General features: G+C 36.8%; 1 protein-coding gene across 4 annotated transcripts in view; it reads right to left on the bottom strand.

Annotated features, from left to right (window-relative positions):
* LOC149561136 (metal ion-binding protein) overlaps positions 1-26,455 on the bottom strand; it is a 195,121-nt gene extending 168,666 nt beyond the window's left edge. For all 4 annotated transcript variants that reach the window (XR_016363776.1, XM_089824984.1, XM_089824985.1 and 1 more), the window contains exons 1-2: positions 26,315-26,455; positions 25,744-26,002 (exon numbers count right to left, since the gene is read on the bottom strand). Coding sequence is in view for 3 of the 4 variants with exons in the window: in XM_089824984.1 (XP_089681110.1) it covers positions 25,744-25,899 (156 nt within the window). In the remaining variant the exon portion in view is untranslated. The remainder of the gene's footprint in view (positions 1-25,743; positions 26,003-26,314) is intronic.
* Between the last annotated feature and the right edge of the window lie 683 nt (positions 26,456-27,138).

The raw sequence follows: 27,138 nt of genomic DNA, 5'->3' as shown, positions 1-27,138 counted from the left end.
TCTGGTAGACGTCCTATAACTGGTCAACAATCTAGTCAACCCAAAAACCCAAAACAAGAAACATAGAGAAAACACAATGCAAGCACATGTTTTGGTTTGCTAAAATCACATAGTTGAATTAAGTGTGGAGGTCTCAGTTTTCATTTCAAGTGTATAAGATTCTCCATTTAATCTCCAAGTCAACCCATTTATCTTTTCGAATAAAACATAGAACAATTTTCTAAAATAATTGGAATAATACCTATCACTTTTGAAATTACAATTTCCTTAAAACACTCTAAATACACTTGTTAATTTAATATAATCTTTATTGATTTTAGGTAAAAACAATCTTATTAATAATTCAATAATTATATATTTCCACTAATTAATTAATCTTAATTAAAATTGTATTTAATTATATTAATTAGCAAATATATAACTATTAAATCTTCAAGCCGGACACATCATTAATTAAATTTAGACAAATTAATTTTAACTAAAAATCTCCTATCTCAATAATGCCCCTATTAATATTAATTTAATGATTTATTTATTAATTTCTATTAATACAAATATTTATTAATTATTTAACAACAATCATTAAATAATATTCTTATATGAATGTTTTTGTTCTTATTTAAAATAATATTAAAACTTTTGTTAAATGTAAAAATTCAATATCAAATACTGTCGCGGGTACATTGCTTGCACAGGTACCCTGCGACCCATGATTGTGGACTAACATTAACGTCAATGGGGAGCATGGTAAGTTAAATATAAAATGTACCCACGTTTGTTATTATGGTCGCAGGCTTATATATCCCGCGGACTATATTTGAAACAAGGCCTTGCGGCCCGCAGGTCGCAAGTACCCTGCGAACATGCGAGTACTCTGCGACTCATGCAAGGACGCCGCCGGTAGTTAGGGGGTACGTGGAGTCCCTCCCCAAAATCGTTTTTTTTAATTTTAATTTGTTTTTATAAACGTTTTTATTAATAAATGTTTCCCACATAAAGATTTAATATCGACAATTTAAAAGAATTTCAAAGCTAATACATGTACATATATATATATATATATATATATATATATATATATATATATATATATATATATATATACACGCCGATTGTTATCAAGCACTACAGCATTTTTATAATTAACATATATATATATATATATATATATATATACACGCTTATTGTTATCAAGCACTACAGCGTTTATATAATTAACATATATATATATATATATATATATATATATATATATATATATATATGTTAATTATATGCATATATATATATGTTAATTATATGCATATATATATATATATATATATATATATATGTTAATTATATAAACGTTGTAGTGCTTGATAACAATATATATATATATATATATGTTAATTATATAAACGCTATAGTGCTTGATAACAATCGGCGTGTATATATATATATTTTAAAGAAAATATACATTGTTCTCTAAATTTACCCATTAATCTTTCTAATAGGTTTGTCCATATGCATCTGAAAACCCTAGCCCCATAGTTTCCTCAAATCTACGCATATGTGAATTTCTTATATAAAATTTAACTACCCATGACAAAATGCATGCAACCAAGATATTCAACATATGAAAATCCTCAGAAAGGATTCAGAAGACAGGAAGTGCAAGAAGTGAAAATGACATATGCAAAAATCACGAGTGTCTACCTGGACAATGATGCTAAATCACTTCTCCTCAGAAACTGCAGAGCAAGCTCTGTCCTTCTCCAACATTCCTGGGTCCTCCAAAATCGCTCTCCGCGCTTCTAGGAGTGCCTGAATATAAAGAACTCTCAGGAAGCACCTAGAATGTCTCTAAAAACAACCAGAAGTTGAGATAAGCATTGACAATTAAGCACGAGCTTTTTCCAACCTTCTAGATGAGTCACAAGGTTGTAGACACCATGTGCTTAATTTATGCGCTAACTCCTGCGTTGTAGACGTATGTGCAATCAAGAGGTGCGTTTACTCCTAGGTAGACTTGTGACTTTTATTTTAATTCTTTTATTATTTCTATTATTATTATTTATTTATTATTTTATTATTATTATCAATTTTTTTAATTTTAATTTCTTTTATTTAATTCTTCCTCTCAATTAATTCCCATTTAAATAATTAAATCAAAATATCTAAAGATCATGATATTATATTAATTTTTCCAAAATAATTAAATTATTAATTAAATCTTTTAATTTTAGACTTAATTAATAGAGAATTCACCATAGACCTCCAAAATAAAATATGAAAACCCATCATAGAACAATCCACGCAAAATCAGTCTAAAGGTTAAAATCACGAATTATGTCATCCGACACATTCGGAGGGTAAAATATCTCGGATACTTGTCCTACCTTCTAAGACAATTGGTTTAAGGGTTTAGGATTTGGACTTGAGAATTTATATCCCCTCTTACCATTGAGATAGTGCGATAGGGTACGCTCATCCTAGCAATTCAGGGGAGTCGATACCCGGTACCTGCAACCTACATAAAATCCATGCATGTACATACAATATATATATATATGCTAAGCTAAACAGGCAATGGCAGGAAGTGGTGCATCGTGTAGATCCCGACTAGCAGGTGACTATGACTCCCTTCCTTAACCACATTAGAAACGTCAAACATAAAGAGAACAAACACGCACACCATACACATGCAAGTATGGGGTAAGTATCCATAAGAAAACACATATGATAATAAATCATCTAACTAATCATCATCAATAGCTGAAATCACTGAATAATCATCATATATATACATGAACTATAAAGTACCAGGTAATCTCATCATATATCAACTGAATTTGAAACAATATCTGATAATCTCAAAACAATGCTACTAACCATCAACACAAAACTAGTCTAATAGAGTTCGACCATGATAACAAAAATGTGACCTAGGGGCAGGCACTACACATGAGACAACTTTTAATAACATCAAGAATGTATTTCCAAGCGGCAATGACCAAGAATGTCTTCTTTACCCCACCACTACTAGTGTTGCTCCACAAACTGTTCCATTCTTTCTCAGACAAGTTTTTTTTCTACATACTAGGTTGAGGAGGTGCTTCTTCTGCTTTGTCGGTAACTTCTTTGGTGGTTTTCTAGGTACTATGGCCCCCTCATTTAGTATGTCGAACATCCTACTAAACTCAGCAGCTCAAAAGGATATGGTCATCATCCTCTATTGATAGTATGATACGAATGGTGCCTTGGTGAGAGTGTTAGTCATAACAAGTCATCATTGTTCTTAGGACCTACTCAAATTCCTTAATGTTGATTATGGGAATCTACATTGCTTTGTCGACCTTCGCATGCCCAAAAACTTGTTTCATGTCATTCTCAACATTTGACTCCTGCTACCAAGTGTGGAACCTATCACGTTCAAGTCCTCCCAAGTCAAGCTATCCATTGTAATCGGTTCATGCTAGATGCTCCTTGGTTTAGATATCTTTACCTTCAAACTACTCCCTATCAACATTTTCTAATTTTTCTTTGGTTTAGAAGTATGATGATTTCATATATATCTTGGGTCTCCAAAGTTCACAATCACCATTTGTCTTTCTGGTAGTGCAAGTTTGTCATTATTTCGTAACCAATTCTTCAAACTATTACACCTCTTTTGTGGGTGCACAATAACTTCCACTCCCCATATGCTAGATCCATTTGCTAGCCTTGTCATTGATGGTGTGCGATACAACACAGAGCGAGCCAAAGAATGTGTCTCAAGCTAGAAAAGATATTTAAACTCCACACGCCGCACGGTGGTAGAGGCTAATCCGATGTATCGTACAATGTTAGGGAGGATATGAAATACAACTTGTGCAGAGGTAGAGAGGAGTCAAGATTGTTCTTTGGAGGAAGAGCTTGTACACAGGCAGAGCCAGGCAAAAAATAACCACCAACACTATTCAGTGGTAGATCTATGCAGAAAGGGTTAGACATTTGGTACCATCGGTTTAAGTGCGTTCACCTAAGCATGATCCACCACAATTAACAAAGTTCGTAGTTTACTACACAACAACTTCCCAATGGTAGATAGTCTCCACTACCAAATAGTAGATATCACAAAGGTAGAGAGCATCATGCAATTTCCCAAAGTCCAATGTGCAGTGTTTGAGAACAATTTGTAAGTCTAAGTGCGGCATACGGTGGTAGATATAATCCACCATAACCACCTTGTTGCAGATTTTTGTATTCTTTAGCAAACCACCAACTTTTTCCAACTTCGATCATTCAATTGGTGTTCCCAGACGTCGTTTAGTGGCAGAAAGAATGGCTTATCACCCCTTCCTTCCCAAATTTTAGCTTTCATTGGTGCTTTCTAAAATCCTATCGTTGCTAAGAGTTGTACTCTTTATTTTTGCTTTCTGTTTTATTTTTCTTATTCCATATTCCTCCCTTTTTATTTCTTGTTGATTCTTTTCTTTTTTCATATTCCTTTTATTTTAATTTTCTTTTTAGTTCCTTCTCTTTTCTTAGTTTGTAATCCTTTTCATAATCCTTTTCTTTCTCTTTTTCCGATACTCCCTTTATTTTTCCAACTCCTCCTTTACTCTTTCTTTCAAATGTCGTCTTTTTTCCATTTCCTAGATATTATTTTATTAGCATATAAACTTTATAAAGAAGATTTCTTTTTTTGTATTCACCTTTAGATTATCCTTTCCTCGCTTTGTGCTTTCCTCATCCTCCTCTGAACTGCTCTTTTGCTTTGTTCCTTTCTGCTCTATATTTGTCCTGAGTTTAACTTCCGATGCATATTGTCACATTTATTTTCTTAGTGGTGTTTTACAACATTCCTTCTCGCAGCATGTTCCAAGGTGTTCTACGTTGAATATTTTGTCCATTAGAGGTGCAGATTCAACCCCCTTATAACTGTCATCAATGTACCTGCCACCGCATTTTTCGTACGATATTGCCTCTTCTCATATTTTTTGTACAAGGTAGGGTATCACTTTCCATAGGGCATTTGTCTTCGGACTATATGGTGCTTCTTGTCCTCCAGTTGCACACTTAGCAATTAAGTGGTCCACATATCCATCACCTTCCATGGTCCCAAAGTGGCACCGTATTGTTCTAGAATGATTTCTTCTTCCAAGTTTTCTTCCACGTCCTCCTCCCTAGTTGCTTTCTCCTTCTTCCTTTGTTCTTCAACCTCCTTACCAGTATCGTAGGCAATAAGTCCTTCCCTTCACCCTTTATAAGGGGCCTTCCATCTACAATTCCCATTTATTCTTACTCATAGAGCCAAGAGTTTGACTAATGCATTTGTAAGATGTTTGTGTACTCTGGGTATGGCAAAACCCTCTCATGTGCTTCCTTGGGAGGCGCTCCTCCAGGGCCATCATGGGTTCTACCCAATCTAAGTTTGGCTAGTATGGCTCTTTTGTTATTGCAAGGTCTTCTTCAATCTTCTTTCCTCGACCAATAGTGGAGTCAACCTTTGCATACCTCAACATATTGATCTCTGCAGTATGCACCTTCCTCTCCTTGTATGTTTGCAATTTAGATCTGTTCATTGGTTCCTTGATAGGTTTGTCTTCCAAATTTGCAAGTTTAGCAGCCCCACTATTCCCCACTTCTCTCACATTATATGGCTAGAGCCAACAAACTTTGAACTTGTTAGAACTAAATGGACTGATCAGAATTTCATTTGTCGAAGGTGTTTATCATGCCAAAACTTCCTCTTCCATTGAGCCACCTTTGTCACCCATTGTGCTACCAATTGCCTCTCATCCAACCTTATTAAATTGAATAATCATTCCTTGAGACTCTCCATATCTATTTATTGACTTTTGTGTACTCAACAGGTACGACCACCTCCTAGTTGTACATTAGCTTAAATAATGTGTCCTATCATTGCCTATTAGGTAATCTAGTATGGCGAGAGCACGACTAGAAGCCTTTCTTCCCAATCTCCCTCTTCTACTCCTTACGTCTTGTACAGTATTGAGACCAACACTTTATTTGTGGAGTTTGCTTGTCCATTTGCTTGAGGGTAGTATGAACTCGACCAGTTATAGAATATGCAAATTCAATTGTCGTGCTCCTAATGGCCTGGTTAACAAAATGTACACCTCAATTGCTAATGATGGATATAGGTATGTCAAATCAGGTGACTATTAGCTCATCCAAGAATCGGATCGTGCTAATGGCAATGTTATTAGGAAGTGCTTAGCCTCTGCCCATTTCATCAAGTACTAAGTGGCTACCATAATGTACCTGCGGTGTCATGTAGCGTTTACCTTAAGTGGTCTGATAAAGTCTAGGCCCCATGTTTCGAACAACTCATGTGGTTGTGATGGAAATAATGACATTAAATCTCGTTTCAATGGCTTGTCTGCCCTGTGGCAAGTATCACACACGAGTACCCACTCCCAGGCATTAATGTGCAGCCTTGGCCACCATAGTCTTGCAAGCAGTATCCAAAGTTGAAAAACTTGGACACATTAATATCTTGGTTGGCCCGAAATTTCTGAAAACTCCGAATTGCCAAAAACTCAGTGAAAAAATCACAATAAAATTTCTTAAAATATTCTTAAAAACACACTCATATACACCATACCCGTAGAATATATACTGATTTGAGATATTCAACATAAATTAATCAAAGTTTTCAGTTAACTACACAACAGTGAGCTTTCAGTCTGATTCTCTAGAGTTAAAATAGGTTGCAATTGCTTTATCCCCTTTTAATTTTTCTTGATGTAGCTTCCAGTTAAATTGATTGTTTTTTTCACTTATGGATGTCGATACATTTTCTTTTAGTTTGCTTTTATCTAAGGGTGGAAATGTCTTATGAATTTCATTTTATGTCTTTTTCACTATTTTATATCAACTACAGACATCAATGCAAATTTATTTTCTAAGTTTAATTGTTTTCCTAAATTTTTATTCTGATAAGTTAGCTCTGTCTAGGAATACTTGGCAGTCTCAAAATTTTCCGATAATAATTTAGCATTTTTAAATGTTAATCCCTTAGTTTTATTTACTAGGTGGAGATGAATGTGAGCTTTTATTAGTCAAGTGGAAAATGTTCATCAAATGCATGAAATGACCTTTAGACAATCGTAAAATGCAGGCGCAATATTCAATTGTTGCTTTGGGGCAATAAAATCAAGTTTTCAACATACATATGTATGCCTTCTAAATGTGAGACTAGTGTTTGAAGGTATCAAAGGTGAGCATTGAGAGTTGCGTAAGGCGTCACAGGCTAGAGTTACATTTGAGAATGTCTTACATCAAATGATAATGCGATTTCAGAATGGTGTTTGGCATTTTCATCTCCAAAAGCATCATTTAAAATGATCATAAAAAACATGATTTGTCCCTTTATTAACCACGAAAAATCCCTAAAACAATTTGTTGCACGTCTGTCGACTCTACTATCGATTTAAACTCTAATATATCATGTTATTTTCGTGATTTTTTCAAATAATTTTAGAACGCGAAAAGGGAAAAACTTTTGGCTATATTAACAACGATCATATCTTCATCAAGTTTGACTTGCAATATATCACGCTACAGGAGATATTATCGTGAGATTTTCAACTATGGTAGCCCCATGTGCTCTCATGTCGGTCGTTATGAGATTCTCTCAGCACACTTGGTATTTCGTCCTCCATGATGCACCATCAAAGTACATTGTTGGGTCCCATCTTGTATAGTAGTCCAATGACCAATTGGAATGTTTTACTCTTGAGTGCTAGCTTCCTTTGTTCCCTTAGTAGCACCTCAAGAGGGAACATAGAAGTAAAAAGGTATTGGCCAATGTGTTCGTACAAGGAAGGTAGAATTGCTATTTGGAATAGGTGGGCATTCGGGACATCCTTATTCACCCAATTAGTAGGTTCTTCAGATTTTATCCTCGACAATTGGTCATTAATGACATGGCTCTTCTCGAGGCGTACAATGATTGTGAACTTGAATTCCTTAAGTAGCAACAACCACCAACTTACCCTTCCTTTATTGATGGGTTTGTTCACCAAGTATATCAAGGCTCGAATGTCAAAAATTTTGAATGGCATATATCATAGTTAAGGCTTCCCTTTCCATTGTACTATAATTCCCCTATGCTTTTGACAGTAGTCCACTTGCAAAGTATATTGCGTGGTCCACACCTCTTGTCCCGACTAGTGCCGAGTGGCCCCAATGGCATAGTTGGAGGCATCTACATGGACATGGAATTCTTTGCCCTAGTCTAGATAGGCCAGAATCGGCGCACTTACCAATCTTGTCTTCAACTCTTTGAATGTTGTTTCTTGTGTGGTACGCTACATAAATGATTCACCTTTCCTTGTGAATTTCTACAATGGTAATGAGATTTCAGCAAAACCCTTGATGAACCATCAATAGTAGCCAACATGTCTAAGAAAGGACTTCGCTCATGTCACGTCCTCAAGGCTTTCCATCTCAATGATTACTTTCACCTTGTCAAGATCAGTCTTCAAGGCCTCCTTGCAAACTATATTCCCAAGTAGCTTACCACATAGTACCATAAATTGACACTTCCTTGGGTTAAGCACCAGTCATTCCCTCTGACACCACTTGATCAAGACAATCAAGTGAGTTTTCTTCCCAGTGTAAATGGACCAGTCATCCACGAATGTCTTAAAGATCCCCATGGACATCTTGTCAAAAATATGGTGTGATCCTTTGGAAGGTGGCAAGGGCATTCAACAAGTTGAAGGGCATCCTATTGTATGCATACATGTAATGGCCCTTACCAATAGGCCACTGATAACCACTAATACTGAACTATGAAATTTCGTCAAACACTTGACATGCAAACTAAACACACTGCTGAAAGTAAAATGCTGAATAAAGGAAATTGTTGTGCAACAAATCTACTCAAATAGCTGATGTAAAATAGTGCCAATATATTCATTCAATGATAACCAAATACTTTTACATATGATATGTGAATTTCAACTCAAAGCATTACAACATGGCACATTACAAACAAACCCTTACTAGCTGAATGAAACTGAGGATTTCTTGCAACTACAAACTGAAATGAAAGAACCTAGATTGAGCAAATGCTAGAGACTAAATGCTGAAGACAAAATGATTAAAGTGCACAAACACCCTACCTAGGATTCTAAGAAGGTTTTAATCAATAAACAGCCATTATTTAAATTTGTAGACTATCTTATCCTCATTCTACCTAGAAATTGTCCATAAAATAACAAGGTAGACAATCAAGTTTATAGTGTGCCTAATGTCTCCTTGCCTTACAACTTGGACATTATTTCTAGCATTGGATTCTAGATCCAATTTCTATCCTAACCCTTTGTGTTTGATCCTCTTGATGTGCTTGCAATGTTAGATATTGGAAGTGCTCCTACACCATACTCCCAGGGGGCACTGATCTCAAGTCCTCTTGAGATAAGCTCTTGTAAACTGAGGCCATGCTTTTGGATCTCTCGTTCATCCATCCATAGAAACTCCTCCTCAAGATTTCCTTATCATTGAACCAAATACTTCTTGTATGCATTTTTCCTGGTTTGTTTGATGACCTTGGTGTCCAAGATCTTGTCAAGTTTTCTTGTTTCATGGGCTAGTATCCCTACAACATATTCTTCCAATTCTTCGAGCTGCACTTCTAAACTTGCATTCACATCACCTTTATATGGGGTTAGACCACAAATATTAAATATGGGAGAGATACCAAGGTGTGAGAGCAATTCTACCTCATAAGCATTCATTCCATGCTTCTTCAATATTTGACAAAGTCCTACTTTCTTCATGAGTAGTTTGGTATGCTTGCCCTTTGGTAACCTCTCCTTCTTCAAGTATGCCCAGACCAAGTCTCCAGCCTGTAACTAAACATCTCTTCTATGTTTGTCCTTAGCTTGCTTATACTTCTTTGCACTCTTCTCAATCGCCAACCTTACTGAGTCATGAATCTCCTTCATGCTTTCTGCAAACTCCTCGCCATGAGCACTAACTGGAGTGTTGGAAGGTAGTTCCCTGAGTTCTAGGATACCTCTTGGATTCTACCCATACACTATTTGAAAAGGGCTCTTCACTATGCTTCTGTTGACAAAGTCATTAAATGCAAACTCTGCTTGTGGTAGGACTCACTCCCACTTGTCTCCATACTCCTTTGTCAAGCATCTAAGTAGGTTTCCAAGAGACTTGTTAACCACTTCTGTTTGCCCATCTATTTGTGGATGCTAGGCAGAGCTAAAACTCAGATTAGTTCCCAATTTCTTCCATAAGTTCCTCCAAAAGTGACCAATAAATTTCACATCTTTGTCTGATAGTATGGTTAAAGGTAAACCGTGAATTTTGACAATCTCCTTGAAGAACAAATTTGCAATTGTTGATGCATCATCGGTGCTTTTACAAGGGATGAAGTGGGCCATTTTACTAAATCTATGCACTACAACATATATGTTATCATTTCCCTTCTGTGATCTAGGCAATCACATCACAAAGTCCACGTTGCAACTCTCCCAAGGCCTTATAGGAATAGGCAAAGGTTGGTATAGTCTTGCATTAGTGGATGTACCCTTTGCCCCCTAACAGATTGTACATGTTTCCACAATCTTCCTCACTTCGGTCTGAAATTTTGACCAATGGTAGAACCTTCTCACCTGTTCCAAGGTCTTGTCCAATCAAAAATGTCCTCCCATGTTGCCCGCATGTTTTTATCTAATGATGTTCTCCCTCATAGAACATTGTGGAATGCAAATTTGATGTCCCTTGAATAGTAGCCCATTTTAAATCAAGTAGTCAGCATATTCAGTGTGATATTCCTCAGAGAAGTCAGAGCACACCTTATAGATGTCCTTAAAATCATTATCGTCTTTATACATGCCTTTCAAGGCATTGATCCCTACACTTCGGAGTTGGATTTCCTGCACCACTAGAATCCTCCTACTTAGTGCCTCTGCCACCTTATTGGCCACTCCAGTCTTATGTTTTATTGGAAAGGTGTAGACTTGAATGGATTCTACCCATTTCGTGTGTTTGTGGCTTAGTTTCTCCTGGCTATTCAAGAAACTTAAGGCTTAGTTGTTTGTGAAAACAACAAATTCTTTTGCAAGGAGGTAGTGCCTCCATTTCTTTAATGACTAGACTAAGGCATATAGTTCCAAGTCATAAGAGGAGTATTTCCTCTTAGCTTCATTCAGTTTCTCACTAAAAAAGGCTATTGGTCTCCCTTCTTGACTCAAGACGGCCCCTATAGCCAAGTTAGAAGCATCACATTCTATAGTAAAGATTTTCTGAAAATCAAGGAACACTAGGATAGGTTTCTCCATTACCTTCTTCTTTAGCATTTGGAAGGCCTCCTCTGCATCCTTGTTCCACAAAAACTTGAACTTCTACCAACTCTTGACTATCTCAAGGATAGGAACACACAACTGACTAAAACCTCTAATGAACCTTCTATAGAAAGAAGCAAGTCCATGAAAGCTTCTGACTTCAGTTATGGTCCTAGGGGAAGGCCAACTCAAGATGGCTTCCACCTTCTCAGGATCCATTTTTATGTTACCTTCAGAGATCACAAATCCCAAATAATCAAGTTCTCCATGTGTAAAAACCAGTGTTACGGGACTCGCCGAGTCATGCCAGGACTCTGCGAGTCCGAGGCAGAGTCCATGTTTCCAAGGCAATCTGCCTCTGGACTCGGACTCGGCCGAGTCCTGGCAGAGTCCACGTGGACTCGCCGAGTCCAAGTCCTGGGCGAGTCCAATGCCCAGGACTCTGATTTTTTTTATTTTTTTTTTTTTTTCTTTAAATTTAAATTTTTTTTAAAAGATAGAGATTTCCGGAAGATGTTTTTTACAATGTATATGAATTCTGAAAATGATGTGTCATGTCAAGAATCTATTAAGGATTGAATCTTAAATCTTCAACTTTATATTATGTTATTCAATTTTTTCCTTCAAAAGTTCGTTATTATACTTGTATGATTTTCCGAGTCCTCGCCGAGTCCGAGTCTGAGTCGGATTTTGACTTTCCGAGTCAGAGGTGAGTCCAAGTCCCGTAACACTGGTAAAAACACACTTGTCTAAGTTTATAAAAAGCTTTTCTTCATGCAATCTCTTCAACACCAAGTTAAGATGTTTTATATGTTCCTCCTTACTCCTACTGAAAATAAGGAAGTCATCAAGGTAAACTATGACAAACTTTCCAAGGAATGTTTTCAGCACCTCATTCATCAGTCTCATGAATGTGCTTGGAGCATTAGACAGGCCAAAAGGCATCATTCTCTATTCATACAAGTCATCATTGGTTTTAAAAGCAGTCTTCCATTCATCACCATCCCTAATCCTTATTTGGTGATAACCACTTTTTAGGTCTATCTTGGAATAGCATCTTGCTCCCCCTAGTTAGTCCAATAGGCCTTCTATCCTAGGCATAGGAAATTTATACCTAATAGTGATTCTATTTATTGCTCTAGAATCAGTGCACAATCTCCATGTGCCTTCTTTCATGGGTGCCAACAGGGCAGGTACTACACAAGGACTGAGGCTCTTTAAGATCAATCCTTTATCTAGGAGTTTTATCTAGGAGTTATTGTATCTGTCTTGCCATCTCCTGATTTTGCTCTGGGGTTAACTTATATGCTGCTTTGTTAGGCAAAGTTGCTCCTGGGGTTAGATCCATGTTATGACTTGTATCTCTGATTGGAGGCAACTCACTTGGCAATTCTTTGGTGATAATGTCCTTATACTGGTCCAGTAGGTTTGCAACCTCCTTAGGACCTACATGTCTCAAGGGCTTCACTTCCTTTACAACCTTCTTGGGTTTGTCATCCTTAGGCAAAATGACTAGAGCAGAGCATGGAGCCTTTTCCTGTTTCACAACTTTTAGAAATTTTTTTCCATCTAAAAACAAAAATTTTGAATCTTTCTGCTCTTCTGCAAAATCTGGAAAGGGTAAGAGAGTTAATTTTTCACCTTTATGGTTAATGAAGTGTTCAACTTACCATCATGAAGTGCCTCCACATCATATGGCCATGGTCTCCCTAATAGCAAATGACAGGCATCCATTGGTACAATATCACAGAGAACCTTGTCCTTGTACTTTCCAATCTGGAATTCTACCCAAGCTTGCTCCTCTATGATGGTTTGTTGCTTCTTTGTGAGCCAAGACACCTTATAAGGTTTTGGATGTGGTGCCCTCCTCAATTTTAACTTCTTTACTGCCTCCTCAGATACTAAGTTATCAGTAGATCCATTGTCAATCAACAGTCTGCAAACTTTGTCCCCATGCTTGCATGTGGTTCTAAACAAATTCTTCCTCTGAGGCGGTTTATGGGTGCTTGGTGCATTTAGAAGTGTCCTTCTCATCATAAGGGCTTCTCCCTTCTCAGGTGTTGCATAAGATCCTTGGTTTTCCTCTTCTTGACTATCCTCTTCCCTGATAAGGTTTACTCTCCTATTAGTCTGATTCTTTGTCTTTTCAGGACACTTGGATGCCAAGTGCCCTGGTTGGTTACACCTATAACATCTTGGAGGTCCTCATGATCTTCCTCCAAATCTTCCCCTTGAATCTCCTCTTCTTCCCCTATGGGATCCTCTAGCATTATTCTCACTAAGGGCCCGTTTGGTTGCTGGAATATGATTTGAGAATTGGCATTTGGAATCCAAGATTTGGGATTCTGGAACTTGAAATCTAGGTTATGGTTTTGGGAATTTAGTATGGGACTATTTGGTTCAAATCAAAAAATATATTTGAAATCCCGAATTTGGTATTACTAGGTTGTTTGGTTCAAACCAAAAAAATTGAACATTCCTAAACCATTTTGCCATTGCTGAAGAGGAAGACCGTCTCAGTGGAAAGAAGAGTGTTGGAGTGAGGAAAGAAGAATTAAGTCCATAATCGTTCCTCTCTCTCTCATAACGTGGGCATTGATGTGGGTGTAAATGAGGAAGAAGTGATAATAGAGGAGATGAAAAGGAGAAGGGGGTGGCCGAGATGCTAGAAGCCCTCGTTACACACAATTCAAGAGATTCGTAGAAAATGCTCAGTAACGATTAGTTTTGACTTTTAGATTGAGAAAACGCCATTGAATTTGTATTGCCCATTCTTTGTCTACATCTTATTTTTTAACGACGATCAAAAGACAATATAAGACAGTATGTGCTAAGCGAGTCAGAGATGCGTAGAATTTAGGAATTAATGAAGAAGAAAACATTGTCCTAGTCCATAATCGTTCTTCTCTCTCACAACGCGGGCATTGATGTGGGCGAAAATGAGGAAGAAATGATAATAGAGGAGATGAAAAGAAGGGGTGGGCAGAGATGTTGGAAACCCTCGTTACACACAATTCAAGAGATTCGCAGCTTAAAATTCATAGAAAATGCTCAAGAACGACCTGTTTTGATTTTCAGACGTGTAATTTTCTCAAGCCTCGCTACCGATTTCAAATCATTTTCCATTCCATATGTGTGTCATTAATTGGGCTTTCCCGCTTTCTACAGAATTAAAGAGCGCCACAAGGACTGTCATTACTGAATCCCTCTAACCATGATCAATGTACGAATCTTTAAGCTTAGCTTACTCAAAATCCATATGAATCTTTAGTTGAAATCCTCATTTTCAAAAAATGGGAATTAAATCGGGAATTCCAAATAACAAGTATTTTGAAGAATTTGGAATTCTTGTTTTGGGGATCAAATGGGGATATCAAATTCTACTTTTTCCCAATTCCAATTCCGATTGTGCAAACCCAAACAATGGATTAGAATTTTTTTAGAATTCCGAATGCCAATTCCATTCTAATTCCAGCTACCAAACAGGCCCTAAAGGAATTTTCTTGACTAGTCTCTCCATAGTCTTTAGGAGTTTGTCCTCTGCCACCACTCGTTCCTCTTCCTCCATTTCCAAAATCTCTCAGATTTCTTCATTTCCCTCCTTGGTCTTGTTTCCTCTTAAGCTTTTCCTCCACCTTCAATGCAATTTGAAAGCATTTTTGGACTGTATTAGGAGAACACAGACTCATTTTGTCTCGAATATTCATCCTCAACCCTTGCATATACCTAGCAGGTTTGACACACTTTGGTTCCACCAATTTGGACTTCATAGTGAGTTTGTGGAACTCTTCAATGTAACTAGAGACATCCATCTCCTTTGTCTCAAACTCTACCTCTTTTTATGAAGTAGAATCTCATAGTCCTCAGGCATATAGGCTTCCTTTATCAAGGTCACCATCTTCTTCCATGTGCTGATCTGGTCTTTGTCCGTCTTCACCCTTTCTGCTTGAGTGAAGTTCCACCAAGTTAAGGCAGACCCCTTCAACTTGGATTTTTCTATTTTCACCTTTTGATGCTCTGGTATCTCCTCACAGTGAAAAAACTAGTGAGTGCATCAATCCAATCCATCACTTCTTCGAGATCCATCTTCCCACTTTAAACAAGAAGATCAAGTTTAGTGTACATAGTCCTTCTCTCCATGGATTTCGAAGTCTTAAGGAACAGCCTATGTTCTGCAGGGATCTCTTCTTCATCCTGCCAAGGGGTTTCTTCATCACTCCCTTCCTCATTCTCAGAGTTGCCACTGAATCCTTTCTTGACTTGTTCTTTTAATCTTTCCATCTCTCTTCATTTGCTTCCTCTCAACATCATGCTCTTTCACCACTCTCAATAGTTCAGCATTTGTCATTCTGTTAGGAAGTTCATTTCATTTTCTTCTCCACCATCTGACATGGTTGCAACTTGTCTTTCTCCAAAGATCTACTAAGTCACTCTGATACCACCTAGAGCAGAGTCCCCTTCTATATACCCAAGGTGTGTCCCTTATGGTAGCACAAATGTTTCACAACCATATAAGACCGAACTCCACTATGTGATTCCCAATACCCACACTCTTTAGACTAGATCAAATTCAAAGTCCAAGACACCTCCTTAAGGCCTAGCAAGACACAAACTTCAAGCCGAGGTTTTCAGGGATGGAATAGGGCTTCTTCCAACCTTAGATGTAGTTTATAAAGGTTTTCATACATAAGCCCCCCTCCCCCCCCCAATATGTACTTCGGAAGATCAACTATGAACTTCGAAAATTAACCTTGTAGTTCAGAAATCAACTTACTCACCTAAAACTCCAAATAGGGCTACAAGGAGAAACTAAGGGTTTGTAAAGGCAACTTCTTGGAATTCCACCGCAAAAAGTCTTAAAAACCTTCAAACTCTCCAATCCTTAAAATCAACAAACCCTGCCAAGTTAGGACTCTTGACCAATCTGCCAACTCAAGTTGTTTGCAAAACTCTCCTAGGCCTAATAGGGCTAATTAGGTCTCTTTTAGAAAGCAAGTACAAGAAATTCAAAACATCTTCCAACCAATCCTATTGGAATACTTCAAGGACATGTTAAAACATTTAAGTCCAAGTTCCTATGGTTCTATTCCACCCCCGGGCCAAGTTGTGCCTCAAAAACCCAAATCTGGACAATCACATTTAGATGCCTGTCCAGGGGGTTTAGTGTTTTCTCCCAACATCTTTTGTTTCTTGTTCTGAGACCCAAACAATCTTAATGTACATCCTCTCCCCCTTTTTTCCACCGAGGCTTATCTTTTTCCCATGGTGGAATCTCTAGGAAAGAGAATTTTTCTCTCAAAACCCTAGTTTGGGCCTCCCTATGATCAGCAAGCAATCAAAAATTGATTTCTCTTAACCAGTATGTCTTCAAAGTCTCAAACCACTTGCAAATCCTTCATAAGAACATTCTTCAACTTTCCCAATCTTTCAGAATTGCATATGAATCTGTACGAGTAGTTTCTTAGACAATTTTAATAGGAAAACAGCTGAATTTTATTGATTCAAAACAATGATTACAATAGATTCTTCTCTTCTATCTTGAGAAAGGTTTCTCAACCTTATTTATACCATTCCCAAACAGTTCCAAACAACAAAGGTAATTGTAAACATTGGGATTCAAAAACTGCATTTTGCACAAAAGTTGCATTATGCAACTTTGACAACTTTTTGCAAAAGTTTTTCAAATGTCTCCAAACTTTACTAACGTTAATCCTAGACCCTGCCCAGGATTCTAAGAAGGTTTTAATCAATAAACAACCATTATTTAACCTTCTAGACTATCTTATCCTCATTCTACCGAGAAATTGTCCATAAAATGACTAAGGTAGACAATCAGATATAACACACCTAATGTCTCCTTGCCTTACAACTTGGACATTATTTCTAGCATTGGATTCTAGATCCAATTTCTATCCTAACCCTTTGTGTTTGATCCTCCTAATGTGCTTGCAATTTTAGACATTGGAAGTGCTCCTACACCAGGAAGCTACAAATGTGCAGAACATTCCTTTTGAGTTAGCACATGTCAGTGCTCAAGTGTTGGACACAAGGGATATAGAGTGTGATTGGAATTCATGTCAAGATGAGTTAGATGATGTGATGCAGTTGTTGGCATGAGTTCCCAGGATCATGCATTTGATGGTGATGTATTGATAGTGGAGATAAGAGCGCACAATGATACTGTCATATCAACAACTACTTCCATGATAGATGAGTCATCCAGTGAGGTACGTAACAGCAGTACCTTAGATGTTCAGGTGTGTGTTGCTGATAATACACATTTTATTGATTTTGAGGTGAGTGATGCAAAGAGAATATCATGTTATAGTACAGATCTTGAGATCAACTTTATGGACAATCCTTTGCTTGAGATGGATTTGGCTTTGTCCTACGGCAATCTGCTATTTGAGGTTGATGTAAATCACTCACCTAAGTAGAGCTAGGCACAGTTTTTACCATATGCAAACACGGTTCAGTTTCCTATAGCAGCAATTGATGATGATCCTGTATCTACATATTAAGATGAGGATGTAGCTACATCCATTGCAGTTACAAGTATTGTTGCGATGAGTGCATTTGCTGATAATAGCATAGAACCCCATGTTGCACCCCATTCTCCTATAGCCACATCTTTTGTAGGGGTTGGTGGTGAAGTTGAGTTCAGTATTTGGGATCTTTCTAGCACAGTGGGATTTCAAACAAGGTTCGTAGCGGAGTTTTGGGATGTGTACACAGCGTCGAGTACATATAGTTTTTCTTTTGACTCTCATGCGCATGATCCTTTTCAGCACAATTCAGTTGCGCATGTGTCAAATAGTGTGTTTGGCAACTCACTTTGCGCAGTTTGGGGAAACAAGCTTTGTTAGCTTACTAAGTTGCTTTCCTATGAGGTGTTCACTCCTGCGACATTTACAGTCAAGTTTGATTTAGTTTGGCACGTTCAGTCAGTTGTATTGGTGATAATGTTACAGGAGTTGGTTAGTGATGACTGCGAAGTTGCATGCTTCTTCAAATGGGATCCTTGTGGAGGTTTCAGTACGTTGTCGGATTGCTTGAGGACAAGCAATCTCAGGGAGGGAGAACTGTAATGTCAACATTTTTTGTGAGCTCTTGCAGTTGATTGAGTTAGTTGAGTTAGCTTCTTAAGTGGAGTTACATTTGGGAAGCATGTGTCATTTGGAGATTATAAATATGAGCCCATTAGATGAGACAAGCAACCAATTCTCTATTTTCTTTTGTTGTCTTGGTGAGAATTTTTTATTTGTGATTTTAATCCCCTTGCTGAGGTATAAGGGTTTAAAGGCTCAGATATTACTCGATTGCTGAAGTATAGTGGAGTTTTGCATTTGAGAATCTGAGAAGTACATATTAATTCACAGCTGAGGTATTGTGAATTAATTCTGAGGATTTGTTCCAGCTAAATTGTAAATTTCTATCTGTGTTTACTGTTGCTAAGGAGACTAATCAGGTTGAGAGTGAATTTTTGCAAATCAGCTAAGGTTGAACATATTGTATCTGCAATTATGGGCATTTATACTGGTAGCTATTGACCCAGCTGGGCACTAAAATCATCAGTCTCAGCACTGAATCTTAATCTGCTATCAAACTCCAAAGTTCCATGTGCTTGGGCGTTCACAGTGTAATTTTGGGAATCGGCCTGTTCTTGAGTGGCTGCTATATCATTACAAGGCAGTGTTACCTATCCACAAGGCTATCTACAAGCTATTGGAGGCTGCTAATCAGATTTATGAATCCTGCATTGAATTCTGGAGACTACTGTGAACATTTGGAGGCTGCCGATTTCCCTCCTGTGGCAGCATTTTATATTTCTTGGGCCCAGCAATCACTTCTTTGTGGCCTGCAAACTGTTTTATAACTCCTGCGACCTTTTGTGTGTCTGCATTTCATTTGCGGAGAGGCTGTGATCAAGTTAGCACACTTGTAGTCAGGTTTGGAAAACTCGCGAGGAAGCTGGAAGGACCTGCAGTTTAAAAGTTGAGCCTCTGATTGGATTTCCAAGGCCGACGTTGACTGCTGTCAGGAGAAGGCAACGATTTATTCATTGAAGACAGTATATGCAGCATTGGGAATTTGCTGAATTTGTCCAGGTTCCATGTTTCTTATTTAAATGAGGTGTATTTTTACAATTGCATTTTGAGAAAGACAGTTTATGGTGAAAAGGAATTGCTCTTCTCATTCTTCACTAAATTTGGAGTTGGAATTGAATAAAATTAATTTCTATCTGAAATTTCATCAACAGTTGTTAAGTTCAGACCAGAGTAATTACCTAAATATTCAGTAGCTCAAACTGGTATAAGAGTATACATGTCAAGTGTTTGACAAAATGCCAAACTATTGTTTAGTAAAAAGGGAAATTGACGTTTAAGCTATAGCCAATAGAGGGGTTATTACACCAATAGTCTCTCACATCCACCTAAGTTTGTTCTGTCATGAGTACATATAGACCCAAGGGTTGGTTAAGCCCACCATCCATCGATAACTGACAAATTATTTATTATACTACCCAACCTGCTAACAACGGTACTATAACCTAAATAGTGTCTACAATAGCCTTTTTCATACAATTTTTCTTCTTTGCCTGAAAATTTGGCAGATTCTGAACATAATGGGAAATTCCAGGATGCAGTGGCATAGCAGGTAAGTACATTAAATCAGAAAAAAAAATATTGAGCAAAGAAGGATTCCACTGAGTACCGCAAAACCATAAAGAAAGTAAGCAGCAGTATAACAGGCATTTCTGCAGCATGAGTCTGCCAAAGACATAAAAATAGGGAAACATATTCACGGACTAGCATGTTTAACCAGTACAATAATCATTAGCCAAGTGCACCATGTAAAAATACTAGAATATATTATGCCCTTCCATTGAACAACAATCTATTTGAAGAAGCTTCGTATTCTGTTTTGTCTATTTTTTGAGTTTGTCCAAAAGCAATTTACCCACTTCGTGCCAAGACAACCTATCATGGATCCATGCTCATAGATCCTAGGCATTGCAACAAATAAACTTCATATTTAGCAGTACTACTCATCTATCCTCAGCACTCCAACAAATAGACAGTTCATGGATATGTGCTCATCAATCCTCAGCACTGCAACAAATACACAGCCTAAGCAGAAATACTTACTAATCCTGGTCTCCATATTGATCTAGCTTCCTTGATGATCCTATCATCATATTTGTAAGCTTCAGCATCATAAAGTTGTCAACAAATATCTCTTCCAAATCAATGTTTTTGACTTTATCCAAAAATCTGCATTTGCTGATCATAATACCCCATGCTACCCCTTCTGTTGTTATGAAACCATTCAAAGATAATACCCTAAACTGAAATGTTTTGTCATGGCTGCCATGATTCTCTTTGCTTGAAAATAAAGAAATGTTGGCTGGAAACCTTGTTGCATCAATACCAAATGCCTCCCCAAGGACTAACGGTGAAAAATGCATCTTCAACTTCTTTATGGCTATCCCAAAGGTATAAGAAAGACTGATGAAAAGCTAGCAACAGTTCTAACAAGGAAAATAACAGTCATTATTACCCCTACAGAAAAATTACAATCAGCCAGGTTGAAATATTGATTGCTTTCCCAACTTACTCAAAATGTAATACATATGAGCATTAGATTTTAGCATTATAGATGGTATCATCTGCCTTGGAATAGCGATAAATGCAAACTCCTCTTCTCCTGTCCCAAAGATAACAATAATATTTTCACTTCACAATAGAGTCCTTTCATAGATAGATGGCAGGAATATGTTGATCTTATTATAATATAACTAACTTCCCTCTTCTATATGACCTTACTTGTACTAGTGTGAGCTTTGTGGGGGAACATTAAAAAAGCTCCATCCAATGAATATAATAATGTGAAGATGGTAAATACTGATTTTGGCGCTTTCCCATAGTGGCTGGGGAGCTTTCACAATTTATTCCTTGTATAGAAAATCCATTCTTACACACCATGCTCTCTCAAGGGGTTGTGCTTGGTGTTTGCCATGAAACAATATTCTCTACTTAGCCCAAGTGCCATAACTTTTTTGCGTATTGATATGTATGGCATTAGATTTTGGCCTCATAGACTAAGAAATATTGGCTTGATCACGTTGAATGAAATCATACACTGTCATAATATTCTGCCCTCTCAATTCATTTCTACCAAGATCCTAGGCAATGAATGCAAACTCTTGATTGTCACTGTTGAACTACAAAATGATAAAATGATGTTGCCTCTTCCACCATAATGAATTATGGGAGCGTTATGAATACCAAGATCCTACTTTCTGGAAAGCCAAATTTGTATTTGATTAGAATGATCCGGGTTACCTTTAACACAGGTTATATCTTTCACTTTAATTAGCATCAAGCTCCCCAAGGTAACTATGCCTATTTTCACTTCAAGCATTTTGGACTGACAAGATGGTGAATACATTCATTTTTCTTCAATGTCCACATTTGTATTTCCAAAAGATAAACCAAAAGTATCTTCCTCACAAGTACAAAATACCATATTAACAAGCTTATTTGTCCCCTACTCAACCTCCATGTAGTTGGCATTTATGATCATGGAATTTTCTTGATAAACTTGCAATTGCTCCTCATGGGGATCAATCTAAGAGAAATCATTCCCCTGAACAAAATAACTAATATATTTTTCAATACAAAAAGAAACATAAGTAATATCTCACACACCATCATTATGTGGTCAAGTCATTTCTATATCTTGCAAACAATTGTTACATGGATCATATTTCCATACCTAAAAATTGGATGGATGTTTCATGGACATCATGTACAACTATTGACACCTCTTCAACACATAATATTGGCTATTCTTCTTCTCTGGTTTTAGGAACTCCTTGTAATTCTGATTGTAACTTCTCTTCTACTGTGATTCACGGTCCTCTTAGATATTGCTCCTGGATCACCTCCTTGGTCATTTTTATAACGTATTCATATGGATCTCTTTTGTCAGGACAATGGCTCCTAAATGCCTCCAAGTACCCATCAAGGAGAACAGTAGCTTTCAACTCTTCTGACAACCTTTGCTGCTCTGCCCATAATTTTGGGTACATCAAGTTCGTGCAATAACTTTTCAATACAGCCCATATCTTCTTCCTCTTTGTTGACCTTCAAGTCTCTGACTAGAATACATCCGTTGTTTTAGTTTTACCTTGCATGTCAGGAGGATTGCAGCTCTGGTACCATTTCAATGTCCCATTCAAGAACAATACTTATTTTTGCCTTCAAACAATAATTTTGACTCAAAATTGATAATGTAAAACTTTGACATAAATCTTAAAATAGATTTGTCTTAATTTTCTGCAATATCTCTCCTTCCTGTTTGCAGTTATTTTTCATTGAAAGTTGTCCTTAATATCTAGACAAGTTATGGGCTTTCCTTCAATAACTTTATAGGAGAAGCAAGGGCTTGCATCCTTAACTCTTAATTTCCTTGGACGGTTTTCATCCTCTTTGGCAGTAATATTTAATTGCAAAGTCACATAATATTCGTTCTCAATCGATACCCTTTGTGTTTATTTTCTCTTCGTTTTTATATATTTTTCATTTAATTGTGGTGGTGATAATCAAATTCTATATTATGGAAAAAATAATCAAAATATTTAACTAGCAACCAATCAGCAATTGATTTCTGGGTTGGACCATTACAATTTGACTCCTTGAGTTTTACAACATATTGCTTCAATCCAGTATATTGAACGTTGTTGAATATCTACTCCATTCTGTAGTGCTTACCATCCATTTTTTTGTTGCCTGTATTACCCAACGTAGAAACCAATGAGGCAGCTTTAACACTTATTTATTTTACAAATGGAGATGTATTTTAACAGTAGTTTCCAGACTAGTTAAGCAAAGTGGTGGAGACTTGATAGCATCAGTTATGGATTTGATAAGACGTTCACCGACAGATCTCAGCTTTGCTGGCTTTGGTTGTATCTTTTCATAGTGTATTTACTATTTGTATTTGAATTCATAGACATCATCATCACATTATATTCAGTAAATGTTCTGTCATGTATATACATTGCTTGTCAAAGATGATTGGAATAAACTGATTTTTATGTTCATTGAATTCTATTTTTACACTGATAACCATTAAAGGAATTTACAACCAATGATTTCATATTTACAAACTATCACGTTGTAAGAAACTGAAATACACATTCATGAGCAAAGTTCACATGTATGCAATCAAGAGCATTAGATCATCCATTATTGTGCAATTCATCATAAATTAATCCTGTTCTTTAAGTATTAATTTTGGACAAAACATGTATCAAGTATCAACATATCTTTTGGAATTCCCATCACAGTTCATTCATTGAAATTGAGTTTTATCAGTGCCAAAATATCAACAATTAAGGGCATAAGCCAAAGCACATCTCTAATAGATCTTGATCTTAGGATTGTTGAAAATAGCTACAACAACAACACATTCAATTTTATTATGATAAGGTATGTTGACAAAATCAAATATGCACACTGGTCATGGTTCTATGTAACAGGATGTGAACTAAAACTTGAAATTACAATGGGCTTCCCTTAGCCCAATATTAACAAAGATAAATGGGCATATATGCCAAGCTTTCAGAGATGTTAAAGAGAACAAGATCATGGTCAGAAACATATCAATATTTAATCCAGAAGAAGAATAGGGATTTGAATGTCGCCAATTTTGATAAAAAAATTATACTATAGGGTGAATTAAATTCAAGGCACCCTTATATATTTCAGTTTTTGCACTGTAGCAAAGGAATTATGCCAATGAATACATTATAAGCAGCAACAGGAATAGAAAGGCTTTAAGATAAGGAAATTTGGTGTCCAACAATGTCAAAACCATCACAAAATTCTTTCAAATTCAGTAGTACTTATGCCTGTTCAAAATCAAATAGATCTGGTACTGGAATGATACTGCCATACCCTCCTTCATGGTACAGCAGCAGATTAGCTTACAGACACATCTCATTTGTGTTATTTTGTTGACATTTGAGAGGACTGGTGCATTGCACACTATGCAAAATATAACAAGGTTTGAGCATAAAGAAAACTGCCTGCATTGGTTTTAATCCTGCCCTCATATTATGAACTACTTAAAACTGAGACATGAATCTTAGAAACCATAACTTGTATGAAGTTATAACCAAGCTCAATTTGTTGCAGGGTACCTTCAAACCCCGAAATTTCTACCACTGCCACGAATTTGATGATGAACTCTTTTCTCTTGTATCCAATCTTCTTTAGCCACTTAAGTGGAATTTACTTTTGATCATCGATAAGCACACCAATATATCTTCTCTTTAACAAATCATATAATCACTTTGTGAGACATGTAATCTCCACAGCCTATAATGTTGGTATTTTCATTTTTCTAGATCAAACTGTGTCTGAAATATTTTTTCATCAATGTTTGGACCATACTACATTATCCATCATTTGAAACTTTTCATCATCAAACATTTCCAATCATCAATGTTTGGAGTTGGACCATACTAAATGAACCATCATTTGAAACTTTTCAGATAATACGATTTGAAAAGTTTCAAGCACTGTTTAATCCAGAAAAGGGAAATAAATAATCACTTTTTTTGAACTCTAGGACATCAAGACAAATTTTGGTTGTGTACATACTCTCTCTTCTAGATTCTCAAACTAGCAATTTTGAATTGGTTTATTGATAGAATTCAATGTTTCAGAAATTGTGTCGGCTTTTCAAATATTTATCGGCTTTTCAACATCTAATAATAATAATATTATACTTATAGCTGTCCTTGTTTTTCAAAGAAATTGAATTTGGTGCTTCCAGTATTCATATATTATTCGTACACCTTTTCTTTGTTTCCCTTTTCAAGGTAGCATAGATCAGAAGAGCACATTGGCTATTCAAGAACACAATGAGTATTGATTTAATATATGTAAACCGCACCAAGGCATCAGCTGGAAAACCAATATTTATAAGCCAATGCATAAGCTAATTAACAACAATGGACTACTAACCTGATAAATATACAAAAAAACTGAAACAGAATTCAACTAGTGAGATCTATCAAGTATAATGTAACTCATGTGTTGACCCTCGACAAACAGTTGTGCCAAACTTTTGACAACCTTTTGATCTCTAATAAAAAAAACGAAGGCTACTGTAATTTCCCGACACTTAATGAATGACAGCTCCAACAGTCCAATAGGCACATTCATCAAAAACACAAGCATTAACAATAACAGATACTGCAGAAACCAATACATCCATTAATACACAGTCCCAGAGAGATCTGCAGTAAATCACCCCTAAAGAAAGGTATAATCTGTTTTCTTGGTCTTACTGAATTCAAATGAGAAAATAAACTAAACGTTCTACAAGACAAGCTTGAGAATGTAAAAGAAGCTAACATACATACCCGTCTATAATTGGGAGCACCTTCGATCTGAGGCCGCAACCTCTTGTTCTGGCATCCAGGGAAATGATCACTCTTCAATATTGTCTTCTTTCCAAGAACAGCACCCCCTCTGAGGCTCATTACCTGCTCCGGCTCTCTTTCTAAAGACGTCACCATCTCATCTCGGGGCTAATGCTCAGACCTTCAACCCTTTCTTTCCTACCGTCCAATAAAAAGCCTTCGATCTATTTTTGAAATTTGAGGCTCAGAATCCCACTCTCTGAGGTGGCAAATAAAAAACCAATTACTGGTAGAATAAACGGCATCTAAATTGAAGAATATTACTGGAAGATGCTACAATGGGTTATACTTTAGAAGTCATTTACGGAGAGTCAAGAATACTACATTAGCAAATACAATTGAGATACTTATGCTGTTTGTGTTATCTTTTACCCAAATGACCCAAACACCGATAAAAGCCAGAGGCCAAAACTATAGAAAGGAATTTAACAAAATAAAGATATCGCTGTCTTTATTCGCTTAAACAATGGTTATTTTTCAAAGGAGTCAATGCGGATTGTTGTTCACGTACCCAGCTGTAAAGCTTAAGAACCAGGACGAACAGAATTGCAAAGCTTCGCAGGGCATTTGCCTCTACAATTTCCAAAGGGAAAAAAGAACGCAACGTTGCCAAGGCAGCACAGGCTCAAAACGGTTCAATGCACGAAGATTTCACCACAAATTTATTCGCAGTCATGAATAAGGGGTGAATCAACTCAGGGAAAATTAAATAGCTCTTACATGAGAACGAAAACTTAAACTTCACTGAGTCAAACACCAGAACTTCAAATTTCACCACAAATAGGCGAAATCTGAGCCACAGAAGCGGATTGTTCTGATTCAACCGTAGAAATTTAAAATCCTACTGATTTCAAGAAAACATACAATATTTCACTACAGATTTCGTCTAGACTCATGAAAAGGGACAAAACATGACACCATGAAGCGCCAAATGCTTCCGTTTACGAAAAATAATCCGTTTCAGTCAAAAGAAACATACGGGAAGGCAAATTTTGACTAGAATTCCTCGCAGATTTCGTTTTGAAATTCATCCATCCAAGCTTTAAAGAAATGGAGCCAAATTTAGAGCAAATTTAAGTTAAATTAAAATATTTTAATGTGATAAGAAATGTTCTGGTTCGTATTGAGCGCAGGATAGAGACAAAGAGGAAGAAGATGTTTTTAAAGCAAAGTTAAAAGAAGGTAAAGTTCTCTCCACTGTTTTTCCCCCTAATTTCTAAAGTGACAAACAAAGCCTTACTCTTTCCTGACGTAATGTCCACGTGAGATGCGTGTAGGAAATGAATGCAATAGCTTGCTATTTTCTCATCGTTCTTGTTTAATCCTCATGCTATT

The sequence above is a fragment of the Cupressus sempervirens genome, chromosome 4 (assembly GCF_028749045.1).
Source record: "Cupressus sempervirens isolate cs-2001-9-10 chromosome 4, ASM2874904v1, whole genome shotgun sequence".
In the NCBI taxonomy this organism is placed as follows: domain Eukaryota; kingdom Viridiplantae; phylum Streptophyta; class Pinopsida; order Cupressales; family Cupressaceae; genus Cupressus; species Cupressus sempervirens.
This window is presented reverse-complemented; position numbering and strand designations above follow the sequence as displayed.